Source organism: Cryptotermes secundus, unplaced genomic scaffold (assembly GCF_002891405.2).
Source record: "Cryptotermes secundus unplaced genomic scaffold, Csec_1.0 scaffold160, whole genome shotgun sequence".
Classification (NCBI taxonomy): domain Eukaryota; kingdom Metazoa; phylum Arthropoda; class Insecta; order Blattodea; family Kalotermitidae; genus Cryptotermes; species Cryptotermes secundus.
The window spans coordinates 1,292,946-1,306,820 of record NW_019745080.1 but is presented as its reverse complement, the minus strand read 5'-3'; the positions used below and the strand labels follow the sequence as shown (position 1 = coordinate 1,306,820).

The 13,875-nt window shown below is 39.7% G+C and overlaps 1 protein-coding gene across 1 annotated transcript in view; it reads right to left on the bottom strand.

Moving 5' to 3' along the window:
• The window catches only part of LOC111874852 (protein goliath), a gene marked incomplete at its 5' end in the record, with an annotated part of 107,326 nt that overhangs the window by 35,172 nt on the left and 58,279 nt on the right, over nucleotides 1-13,875 (bottom strand). Inside the window, 2 exon segments of the mRNA XM_023870700.2 lie at nucleotides 9,144-9,251; nucleotides 13,457-13,589. Of these exon segments, the coding sequence (XP_023726468.1) occupies nucleotides 9,144-9,251; nucleotides 13,457-13,589 (241 nt within the window).

The window sequence follows — 13,875 nt, the reverse complement described above, 5'->3', positions numbered from 1 at the left end:
GATGGTTCTGTCTTTTGTATATGCTGCTGGCCCTTGCGAGCGCAGTGTTTCTCGGGTCTTAGTCCCTTGGGAATTGCGACCATATTTCACTGTCTCACATCTGAGACTTCCCATTTCGTCTCCTCCTACGACTCGCAGAGTCAAGGTGGAGGTATTCGACCCCGCCTCCACACGGTCACATTGTGACTGACGGACAGTCAGTCTGTCCGTCTTGGTGTCGAGACCCGGCTGGGGCTCATGACCAGATACTTTTTCCCCCTTTATAAGCCCTTTTCACGGACAAAGTAGAAAATACCGTTCAAAACAGTACCTCTATTGTTGCATGCGTATCCGTTTCCACGAGAATGTGTTTACCGAGCCGTTGCCTAGAAACGGTTCTACAAGTTAAATTCTTTATCTTCTTGTTTGGTATCTAGTACTTCTTGCTGGTTATTTTATAATAACGGTAACTAGACCAAATACCATTGAAAAGTGGGATAACAATGAATGATGAATTCGAAAGGATTTGAAAGGAAGCTGTAGTGGAATAATCGAGGTATTGCCCAGCAGTTTTCCTGGAGGATCCGAGAAAATCGCGAATCTCAGTCAGGATAGTTGGTGTCCCGGCGATATTTCAGCCAAACACTTCGTGAATAAGAGTCGACAGTGTCATCAAGATGCAACCTGCTTCGTGTCTCCTAGCTAAGAACGTAAAGGTTAGAATATGCTGTAGATTCGTTGTTGTAATTTCATGTGTGTGTGAAATCCGGTGTCTCGCGTTAAGGGGAAAAGCACAGGTTAACAGTGCAATGAGTAAAACAAAAAAAAAAATATGAGGACGTAAAAGGGAAAGAATAATTAATAAAATAGCATAATTTAGAGCTCTGTAGCTTCCACTATTCAAAAAAATCATAAAAATAATAACCCCAAGGAGGATAATATTGGCAGGGCGTGTAGCCTACATGGGAAAGATCATAAATGCTTATACACTTTGGTTTGGAAAACCTGCAGAAATAAATAGGCGTAAATGAAAGGATAATATTAAAACAGAAACGAAAAAATGGATGGGAGAGAGTGAAGTGAATTCATCCGGCTCAGTGGCTTAGGGTAGGAACCAGCGGTGGACTCTTGTTGAGACGAGCATGAACCTTCGGATTCAATAAAAGCCGTTCACTGATTATCAGCTTCTCAAGGACTTCATGTTGTCAGTTAGCAAATATCTGCCGACATTGTCCCCAGTGAGAGATATGCCAAAAACAATGTACTAGTTAAACAAGAATTTACATTGTGTTTATATGGAACTGAAATCTGGTACTTTACTGTAGTGCAAAGACATGTTAAAAATATATAAAAATGAAGGGCCAAGAAATAAAAACGTTTAGACCTGAAATGTTATCACAGAGAAACAATAGAAGGCCTATGTACAGAAAGACAGCATTTAAATAAGTTACCTAGTATTATTTATGGATTTATATATCCACTCTCCTATACGCCTTCATAGCGTAGTGCTTACTTAGTTAAGTACAGAGACGATTAGTGTTATTAGGCCACTGACATCAAGAAGTTTGAAGAAAGAGGGAAACAATAAATACATACAGAATTTTCTTCAGGAAACTTGCAAAACAAATAAGTGAAAGACTCAGGAAATGGGAGTATATATTATGGTGATAAAAAATTTATATGTTTAGGTTCAGAGACATGTCCAGTGCGTACAGTAGCTTTGAAAAGGCTAATTGCTGATCTTCATCTTCGTAGTCCATCAATATTCTAGCTTAAAGACCGATGGAATTCCAATGGGGATCAGTTGAGGTTATCAATATCATTATTTAACCTGGAGCATAAAATCTATCGAGAAAACTTTTCAGTGTACATACAAGATTCTTTGCACATAAAAGCAAACTTCTTAAAAAAAATCTAACCTAACTAATTTTAAAAGTCCTATCAAAGACTTCTACAGTTACACACTAGTACGACACTAAACTATATTGAACAATATACACTATCAGGTCCTGTTACCTAGAGGTAATATACGAATTTCTTCAACAAAAATGGGCACTGCAATACCGACTCAAGCATGCGCTCCACTGTTGACTATTTCTACAACTTTCTACACCTGTTCGTAAGTACTACCAACTGTGACTAATAAACAAGGCAAGGGCAAGCATAGAAGTAAGTAAAGAGGGATCTAATGAAGCGAAATCACTGCAACAGACTTATCAAAGTACCATACACAGCTACAACTCTTCAATACATGTCGATGTTGGCAAGCGCAGTGACATTTCGCAGCTTAGTAAAGTGATAGGCTTGGAGTCGGGCGGCCCGGAATCGATTCTTGTTAGAGGCGGAAACCATATCTCCGTATAGTACAGTGGGTAGAGCTAACTCTTATTGGGGCTGAAGCGTTTACTGTCACATAAAATTTATTTCTATAAAATATATTTTGGTCACTAAATGACAACAATCAGGAGGATATTAAAAAAAATAATAAAGCTTCAAAAGGAATATAATTTAGTAAAGTGTACTCTTTTAATTCATGTTTAAATTTGCAAATGTATAAAAATGAAAATAATAGAGGAATTGTCAATATAATAAATGTACACAATATATTATATCAACATAATAAAGGTCATGTCCCTGTTTGCAAGTGTAAACATCTGAAGGACAGCATTTCCCTTTAAGGTCTTCCCAGAACTTCCTGCTACCAAATCGAAACAACATGGCAGGCAGCGCAACATAATCTCACACTCTGGTATTTCTTTCTTTCTTTCTTTCTTTCTTTCTTTCTTTCTAAGGCCGTGATTATAGAAATTTAAAAATAACGCGAGTGTGTCCTCCTTCAGCATAAAAGTTTTGATATTGCTTAATTCAAGATATGGATGGAATTCCGAGATTTCTTTTATAGGATGCTTACGTGATGCTAAGTGGCCATTGCGTTCCTGCGTGCAAAAAGAATCACCGGCGTTTCAACGAAAGACCCATTATAATCTGAATAATCAACTTTTTTTCTTGCAAATATTGCTACTAAACTTCTGCAATACAGTAACTTTGTTATCAGAATCTTCAACTATTGTCGTATGGGGGCGGTTAAAACTTTGTATCTACTACATATCTACTACAAAAACTACCTAGGAATTACTTGATATAATCTCATAGTATCTACTAGGATTCTTTTGTATGTAATCTCTGTTACTCACAGATGTACACACTGACTTGAAGAGAGTTCTGGGTCGCAAATACTGAATTTCAATCTAAATGAACCAGTCCTTTTCCGAATTGGGACGATAGTTCATGCAATAGAGAGAAAAAATAAATGACATGAAATATTTCAAATGTTTAAAGAAAAATATAGACATATTATAAACAAACAGATCATATTACTGTCTTCTTGGATGTGACACAGTGTAGTTTGCACCCATCTTCGGCGTACAGGAGTTACTTTAACATAAGATTGAGTTGCCTTCCAAAATATTGCTCTAAAAAAAATTACCATTGATAATCTGCCCCATTAAAGCACAGCTGTAACGACATGTACCACATACTTTCAGATTCAAACACTTTTAATCCTGAAAAGTGAAGCAATATGTTCCTCCGAAATACAGGTTAATACCGGGCTACAAGGTGTGACATCAGAGAAAACAGCATTTTGCATAATAACCGTGTTAACCTCAAATCTCACGCAGTATAACCATACATTAATTGTGTTTCTGGACGTTATCCGTCGTCCTGTTTTTATTTAAAACATATAACGTTTCGGTGATTGGAATCTGTTTCCGTCTTCAGGTAGAATCAACTCATTTGGGCCCAATCAATCGAGGTAGTCACTGTCTCCGGATAGGTTCCAGTCTCCGAAATGTTGTGTGTTTTAAATAAAAGCAGGACGATGGATAACGTCCAGAAACACAATATATTAATATACCATAGTCACAAACTTTTAGATCTTATAGTATAACTATGTTTAAAACTCAGCAATGTACCAGCCTTAACACGAAGTCATTAACGAACTGTCAAATAAAACGATGAATTCGATCAAGTTAACTGCGTAACCATAACTCATCGCCATCCATAAAACACGTTTACTGTAAAGTCTGCGGTTGTCTTCAGACCGTACGGTCTTGTGGCTGACAAGGTATAATTCACAACTGTTCCACTAATCCTATAAACGTTCGCAATATACAGGGTGTCCCAGGAGGAAAGGTCAATATTCTGGGAGGTCTCAGTATCGGTCATTCTAAGCAAAGAAGTGTATATGTACATGTGTCCTATTCTGGTTTCCGAAATAGAGCTATTTCACTGTACAGATGAGCAACACGCCGTGTCCTCACACGAGCTGCAAAGTGCATTGATGTTGACGGTGGAATTTTCGAAAATGTATTACACTGTACCAGATAAACTGTACCAACTGTGTCACTTGAACAATAAATACCGGTATTAGAAACGGTAGGTAACATCTCTCTATCAACAATTTTAGAACTGTCGAGTGAAATAGCTCTATCTCGGAAATCGTTTGGAATAGGACATACACAAACTCACATATTATGATCTCCCAGAGTATTAACCTTTCCTCCTGTGACACTCTGTATATACAGCGTAACATCAATAATCCGAACAAATTAAAGCATTGAGTTTTCAAACTATAGTAGTTTGGATTAACAGATTTAATTCTTTTAGAAGATTATTTACTCAGAAGATCTATAAGTACATATATTACATAAAGAAACTAAAATTTGTAAAATATGTAATATTTTAATGTACTCGGCAATTATGTAACAGGGTTACATATTCTTAGGGCCGCGCCATAGCTCAAGCGGTTAGTCGCTGGCTTCCCACCGCCGCGGCCCGAGTTCGATCCCGGGTCTGGTCAAGTGGGATTTGTGGTGGACAAAGTGGCACTGGGCAGGTTCTCTCCTAGTACTTCGGTTTCCCCTGCCAATCTTCATTCCACCAACTGCTCCACAATCACCCTCACCTATCATCTGGGGCTGGTACAATAGGCCAGAAGTGGCCGCAGTACAAGGGACTTAGTCCCACCCCACTAGCAATAAAAAAATACATCTTCTCAGAGCCCAGAGAGATAGGACAATTAACACTTATCATGTTTCACAAGAATTCAATTCGACTGCAGGGGAGCAAAGTAAACAGATTAAATTTGTAATCGATGGAGGTGTCTATTTCTTTTTTTTTTTTTTGGGGGTATTAAAATTCCGGATTACTGGGGGTTCGCATTAACGAGGGTTCGTTTTACAAAGGTTACCCTCTGCTCGTATAGTGTAACTATTGCGACGTTGGAAAACTCTCCATTTTACCCGTAAAATTTTACAGGTTTAATATAATTCTCGGAATAATCAACGATTATAAGCCTAACAGCAGTAACCCATAGATAATTTTTATGGAGATTCAGTGCCATTCTGTGAGTCATGAACTGAAATGTTACATGTCTTTTGGATGAGGTTCATGCTTCAAATGGTTAAAGAAGCGTTCACCCATGCAAATTCAACAGGTCAGATATTATACAGAAAAATACTGTAACGCCTCGTGAGCTACTGCCAGTAATTCGCTTACACTTGCGTGATGAAAACACTTAAATACGACGAATCGAACTACAGACTTCTGAATGGAAAGCCGATATATCTCCTTAAAGAAACAGTAATCCAATCTGAATCAATCAATCTCTGAAATTTTTCAAAATTCTGCTGCCTATCCAGGTACAGTCGTGCCTCGGACCACTAGTTTTTATTAGACTTACTTCTGAAAAAAATGTTGTACCTAAGACACGTAACCCAAATTTGTGGGAAGCAGGAGTAGCGTAGTCGGTATAGCTACTGGCTACGGGCTGGACGACTGAGTCGGACTTCGAGTCCCAGTAGAGACAAAAGTTTTCTCTTCTCCATGTCGTCCAGACCGGCTCTTGAGCCCACCCAGCCTCCTATCCAATGGGGCTCCTTCCCCAGGGATAAAACGGCCGGGGAGTGAAACTGACCACTCACTTCCAACTAGTGCCGAGGTCAAGAAAACAAGGATCTACATATCCACTCCCCCATATGCCTTCATGGTGTAGTGCTTAATTACTTAAGCACAGGGACAAATTTACCCTTTCACCCAAATTTCGGACGTATGCCGGAATTTTATAATGGTTCTCTTTCTCCTTCCCCACCTATTCCTGAGGCAGCTTTTTGGGGCCAGGGGGTATATTCACCAAGACGTTGCCTAACAGCTGCCGTCTTTACTAGTTCCACTATTCTGGCTTTCATACATCATGGCGCATTGCTCCCTCCTTAAGGCTGTTCAGCAATCTGGGAAACTATAATGCTGGTATTGCTAGTGGGAGGGATTTGTTAAGTACAGGTGCCATGCTAAGTTTCATAAAGGTTTTATTGAAGCATTCAAAAGTCGTTAGGGGAGAATACACATAGACTTACAGACAGCAAAGTGATGTCATAAACCTACTTTTATCTTTTTTTCAAAATAAGGAAAGTAGGCTAATAATTAATTTTCAAGATAATTGTACTTCAGTTAACTCTTTGGGTAGAGAAAGAAAAATAAACTCGGAAACTCGCTACTCTGTAGGAATTATACCCGCCCGTCGGTTACTTTCGGCAATAATACACAGTCGTGTTATATTTATTCTGGAGGCGTGCCGGTTGACACTCTCCACGTGCCAAACGACGTCTCGGATTCTACGAGACGGAAAATAAATGTGTTTGTTTACAGTTGGGTTTATTGCGCTAAAGTTAGGGAGACAGTCTGCAGCCTAGTGAAGCTTGTCTGCACCGAGATCTGAGAAGGACGATACTCCCAAGAATAAAAGAACTATGATCCTTCTTTCGATCCTTACATTAAGATTACTCAGAAAGTTGCCTGAATCTGTAGTGCTTCGAACACACTGTAGCATGTTGAGCCGTTGCTAAACAATGACTAAATAACGGCCGTTGCTAGGTAATGGCCGCAAAAAGATTGGTAACACGTACCAATGGAGTAACTGTTGCAAAATTTTCAACACTTATTGTAACCGATGAATCTGTAGTGCTTCTAACACACTGTAGCATGTTGAGCCGTTGCTAAACAATGACTGTAAATAACGGCCGTTGCTAGATAATGGTCGCAAAAAAAAAGATTCGTAACACGTACCAATGGAGTAACTGTTGCAAAATTCTGAACACTTATTGTAACCGATGGCGCTAAAATGCTTAAACCTGTTAATTCTACGCGTATCAAGAGCCATAAACTGAAGTTACAGAATTACCTGTACATTTCCCACTTGTACAGAATTCCATTGCGAAACTACAAATAAAGCTTCATATATTAATATTATTTAAACGTCCGTTGAGAATTCAACCGTAGTTTCATCATTCGTTATATAAGCTTTCGTACCATTAACTTCCCCTGCTTTCTCCAGTATTCGTTTCCAGTCCTACATATTATCGAACTATAAATAGCCAAATGTAAACCGCTTTCTTTACATAGTATACTAGAATTCACGTACCACGTCAAAAAGTTATCAATACTCACAGAATAGACATCATAAGCATAAATAAAATACTCCTTTTTCGTTCGTGTTATACTACGTAAATTGCGTTTATTCAAACGTGTTAAAGCTTGAAATGTTCGTTGCTATGGTAGCCCGAAATTTCGTAAATTCACAGAGCTTTCATCTCACCGTTACACTACTTTTTTTTACAAACCGAGAGGGATTTAATTATTTGCTTGTAATTTCATACGGAAGTAAGTAGGGTGAGTTTTCTAGACAGCGCACAACTCTGACGTGAATTTATGTATTAAGGGTCGGCCCGACTTTGATGGGAAGAGCGTCCGACTCGTCTGCATGAATACTCGTTTACAGAAATGAGAACTCAATGTATATATTACAACAGTCTTAATTCAACCCATGGTTTTCGTTCCAAAATACACTACAGGTTGATAAATTAATAAATATTTTAGGACAAAATAATTCAATAGGATATGCCTTTCTAACATTTTGGATAATATTTTACCTCACTAGCAGAAAGGTCAATAAATAGACGTTAGGGTTTTGGACTCGTATTTAAGATATGCAGATTCACTGGAAATAAGAACCGTATTCTTGTGGGTAATGTTCATGTAAGCAATGGCTGGAGAAGCAGAATTCTATAAAAGAAGGAAGACTACCTTCCGGGTTGTGATGGTGAGTATGCTGGTAGAAGTTCAACAAAGTTTCAGGGGAACATATCTGCCTCCATCTTCAAGTTCAGGGCCGCGCCATAGCTCAAGCGGTTAGCCGCTGGCTTTCCACCTCGGCGGCCCGGGTTCGATCCCGGGGTCTGGTCAAGTGGGATTTCTGGTAGACAAAGTGGCGCTGGGGCAGGTTTCCTCCGAGTACTTCGGTTTCCCCTGCCAACCATCATTCCACCAATTGCTCCACAATCACCCTCACCTGTCATCTGGGGCTGGCACAATAGGCCAGAAGTGGCCGCAGTACAAGGGACTTAGTCCCACCCACTAGCAATAAAAAAAAATTTCAAGTTCGAAAATATTCATTCAGCTTGTTGTTCGCTTCTTGCTTATTTCTTTCTTAACATATCTTCGATCCTGAAGATGGAGGTATTACGTTCCTCCGAAGGGTCAGTGAAAATCATACGGACTACACGGCGTCACATTTCAGAAGATGTTACTCTTCGTGGTCACTGCTGTGAGAACCTCAAATCCAGCGTAACCTACGAAACACTGCAAGAAATGATATGTCAATTGCTCTCCTAAGACATAGGCTTATCCTATATTATCGTATTATTAAGCCTGTATGTCGTGGGGGGGGGGTTTACGATATCTGAACAACTACATAGATGAAACGGTTCGAAACGTCTGTAACCCGGACATAGTGTATACTAAAACTTCTATCCTAAATCAGAGAGCTTGTCTAGAAATTCAAAGCTCAAACTGTGTTCTGAATACTTACAACATATAAAATACAGCTCAAAAGATACTTCCCGTGTTTTTAGACCTGACCATTCTCAATAATGAGCAGTAAATTGGGTTTGAGCACGGTAAGATAACGATTCCAGGTCGTGTATGGCCTTACGTACAGTGCGTCAGCCTCCCTGCCGCAATGCAGATACAACCACTGTCCCGCTACTTCCGCGCAACCCAGAGGCCAAGTCTAAAAACACACAGCCTGAAACTATATTTGTACTCACCCCCTTCCAACAAGATCGACATCTGGCACCTCCAAACTTCTATTTTCTTTGTAAACATTTTCAGGAGGTGAGACAAACCACAGCGACCCTGAGACGAATGGACGCAGCCTGATAGAAATGAATGAAATTTGGTATCCTTTCCTTTCTATGGAATATAGTATTACAAGAGAGAGAGAGAGAGACAACATAAACCGCCAAAGAAAGCAGAAACCCATGAGAAATAAGACTGGAAGTAGTCTGTGTTGAGTCTGCTCTTAACTTTTTGTATCATGTGGATCGTGACTGTGTTTCTGACATTTCGGGAGTGCATTCTGCTTGCATCTTTAGGTTCAAAATTAATAGAGCGAGTGTTCATGTGTATATACTAGAAGCTGGTCTAACAGACCTACGGCGTAATGAGTCCCGCAGGGCCCGAACCAAGAATGACTGTGCTGGTGAGGACCAGCAAGAATTTACCCGAAACCGACCCCATGGGGTTAAAAGTGGGTGCTGGTGGTCGGTCCGGAGAAACAGAGACAGTGTACAGGAAAATGTCAAAAAGGCATTCATGAAAATATTTCGCTTACACTCTGAAGATGGAGGCAGCATGTAACTCCGAAACACTGGCATCAATGCCCACATCCATGGTGCAAAGACGCAAGAACAGAATCAATGTCAACAATTAACCAGCAATAAATTATATATTCATTAATAACAAAATGGTTTATATTCTGTTTTACTTATTCGTAGTCGGTGCAAGCACACTTGCACGTTACGTTCTGAGTATGATCTTACGTGTACTAACATCGTGTAATCTGCAGGTGGATACCAACATTTCGGAAGAACATACTGACACCATCTTCAGGATCGAAATATGTAGGGTGAGGAATCACGTGAAGTGTACCGACGGATTTCAAATATGGTGGTCACTCAGATCCACGGGAGGTGATCAACCAGAACTCTCTCTGTGGGCCAATAGGAAAGGTGGATAGAAAAGTGGCCCAATTCAGGGCCAAAGAATTTCTGTAATAGGACTGAAATATAACTGTGAGAAAAGACGACACACACACACACGACAAGACCGCAATCTGTATCCGTGAAAATAAAAAAAACATCATAACTAAAGATTTTTAGAGTGCTACTACAAGAATATCGGGTTTGACGTGTGCAACATAATCTACATACCAGACACATATCAACGATGTAGATGTTGATAATACGAAGAATGTGACATTGTGTTTTTAAATGTTAAGTTTTAGACTGGGTTCAGTGTGGCAGCAACGTTAAGAGTATACACCTGATGATGGCCGATAGAGGCCGAAACATGTAGTGTAGAAAGAACAAGATCAAAGACATATAAATATATATTGTTTGCACTTAGGACGGAGTTTGTATCATTTATAAAAAAAAAACTTACAACCAACTCCACTACGTAGAGTCCCCCTTGAAAAGTTAGTAGTCGTTAGGCTAGTAAAGATACTAATCATGAAGTTTAAAACAACTTGAAACCGGATTCTATCTTGGGCCAGAAGAATCCACTCCACATCCTTCGTTCCTATGTTTTTAATATTCATCTTAATATCCCCCCCCCCCGCCTAAGCGCAGATTCCCTAAGTGATCGCTTCCTTCCAGGTTTTCCGGCCAAAATATTCTATGCATTTCTCGTCTCTCCCATGCATGCTGTATGTCCCACTCATCATATGCCAGTCATTTTATTACTAACAACACGTGTAAGATGGTAATGGCATAAAATAATCTCTACTTCATAAAAAAATTTAGTTTCCTACATTTGAACATTTGGAACGGACGTTAGACCTTCAACGATTGCTTTAAAATACTTACATGGCTTTCCTTTGAATGTTTCAAACCTAATCTGTTCGGGTAACTAACATTGTGAATTTAAGGCATGTTTAACGCGAGATCGAATTTGGAAAGAACTACACACTATATCACAAATCGTTCATTATGGGCAGCTCTTCTTACATTCCAAAATTCCCCAAAATTTTATGAGCATTGTGTGGCGAAAAATAACAGAAAACAAAGATCGAAGTTATATTTTCGATACTACGTAAGAAATAAAAAAAATGGTTTTACTCAGACCTGTAAGTCGATTACAAAAACTACGCACATAATAATTATAACAAATTGGGCTGTAAATGATGGTAGATGCTGGTGAAACATAACCTGCTTATTTCCAGAAAGTCTTTGTTTCCCCTTTTCTCATATACGTACGAGTAATATATAGGAGAAAGTATGGGATGATGAAAACAGTTCGTTCCAGACATTTTGACAGATTTACAAGCTTTCAGAATCCTGATTGCGAAAAAGTGATTTTTAGAACGCCGTGTGCCTGTCTGTCTCGCTGTATGTATGTACAGAGTATCCCAGGAGGAAAGGCCAGTAATCTTGGAGCTATATGTACATGTGTCCTATTCCCAGCGGTTTCCGAGATACAGCTATTTCACTGTACAGGCGAGCAACACGCCATGTCCTCACACGAGTTGCAAAGTGCGTTGATGTTGACGGGGGAATTTTCGAAAATGTTTTATACTAGGTAAACTGTACAAACTTTGTCACTTGAACAATAAATACGGGTTGATAGAAACAGTACGTAATATCTCTTTCTTATCAACAGTTTTGGAACTGTAAGGTGAAATGACTCTATCTCGGAAACCGTTCGGAACAGGACACATGTACCACGTACGTACATATACATTTTCTTGCTCAGAATGAGCGATACTATGACTTACTAAAATACTGACCTTCCCTCCTGTGTATGTATGTATGTATATGCCCCTAACTAGCGCCTGAACGGCTGGACGGATTTTATTCTTATTCCGTATTCAATAACTTGTTTATCATGCTTCGGTTCCCAGTGAATATTACAGCTCCAAAAATATGTGCCTTCGGATGGACCTAAAAATACAACAAGAGAATTCTCTCGATGACGACTATGACTCTGACCAAATTTCGGCAATTTTTGGAGACAATGTCCCTAAATATAACTGTAGATGCTGTAACTTCAGAATAGTTAACAGTACACAATCTAGCGGCCAAAACGCGAAATGTCAATGTTCTCGAAATCAGATCTATTGTTGGTAGGGATTTCATTGTTGTTCGATACTGTAACCAGTAATGATACACCGAACAACAATGGATTTCTTTTCCACGGTAACAAAGACAAGTTCAGCAGTAGTTGGGAGTTTTTTTTTTTCCTGAAATATTACTAGTCTACTCTGTACTTTCCATAGGCTGTACTGGGGCCTTGGTGTTAAAATCGTGTTTAAGAATAGCGACCGAATTTAGTGTAAATATAATATCTAGTTGAAAGCACGTCTAAATAAATTTGTAAGGTCTGTATGTGAGGGAAAGAACTGGCTGGGAGACACACGATAAGGCTAACAACTGTCCATTGGTTGTGCAAAGAATGAATATATACATGAGCTGTTTCAGGTCTGCTTAACTAATAAGAAAACAAATGTCGTTTAACGACGTTCCTGTCCGATGTTACTTCGTTCTGGGCACAAACTTGCACGAAGGATTAAGATATTTCCCATTTACGTCTGCATAGACATCATCGCTTCAAGGAACACGTCGCCGATGTAAACCTGAGACTATGAATAATACTATGTTCCGGGATGTGAAGCCGTGTAGTCCTATAGAAGTTCACCGACATTTCGGAGGAAAGTACAGCCTCCTAGGTCGAGAAGTAATCCAAGCAAACAAGCAGCGAGAATCAGTAAAAGTATTAAGATGTGACGCTATATAATCTTGTGGAAGTTTACCGCCATTTCGGAGGGAGATACAAGTTGCTGATTGCTTGTTCGATTTACGATTCAATATTGAAGATAGAAGCAGTAAATTACTCCGAAAAGTTTGTAACCTTCTCCCAAATTACAGGGCGTCATATTCCATAAGACAGTACTATTTTATGAGGTTATCTCTTCCTAATATCTGAATGTGCATTTTCTCTAAGATAAAATGTCGTTAAGTGCAGGGGTTTCTCATCATGTGACAGATGGGAAGTGTACGGCCAACGCTTACGTTACTGAGACTCGGTTCTGAACTTTTACACTTCGGAACTCCAGCACCAGATGACTCTGCTCGTCAATATGTCATCGTCGTGAGAAAAACCTCAAACAAAACACTCACAACCAAGAAATACGGTCTTCTGGGTTGTAATGACGTGTAGTTCGGAAGAGGCCGACGTTTCGGTTCAACATACCGCCTCATCTTCAGAATCGAAGAGTAAACCAAGCAGGAAACCGGCTCTAGCTGTTGTCTGCATCTTGCTTTGCTACCCAAAATCGTTCGAAACAGACATCAGCACTCACCTATTCATTTTGTTGCTCTCCTTGGGGCAAGGATTCCCGACAGTCATATATGTCATCACCCTGGTCGCTCCATCCACAAGATCCGCCAAAGTTTCGCCTTTCTTCTTAAACGTCAACACTGCACTGATGTTCCCTGTGAACACAGGAAAAGGAATCTCGCATAAGCACCTAAAAGCAAACAAATGTACTCTAAGCTGGTGTGTGTCAGTCTGATGGTCAAGGGATCGATATCAACCCAAAGCTTAATTTATTCCACTCCGCGTATTTTAGGTAGGTAAAAAAACTTTCTATAAACGGCGGGTGGATATTTTCCTCTTCAGTGCTGCGTCCAGACCGGCTCTGAGGCCCTCACAGATACCTACCAAAGAGTACTGGGGGGTCTTACCCTGGGGATAAAGCGGTCTGAGCATGTAACTGAC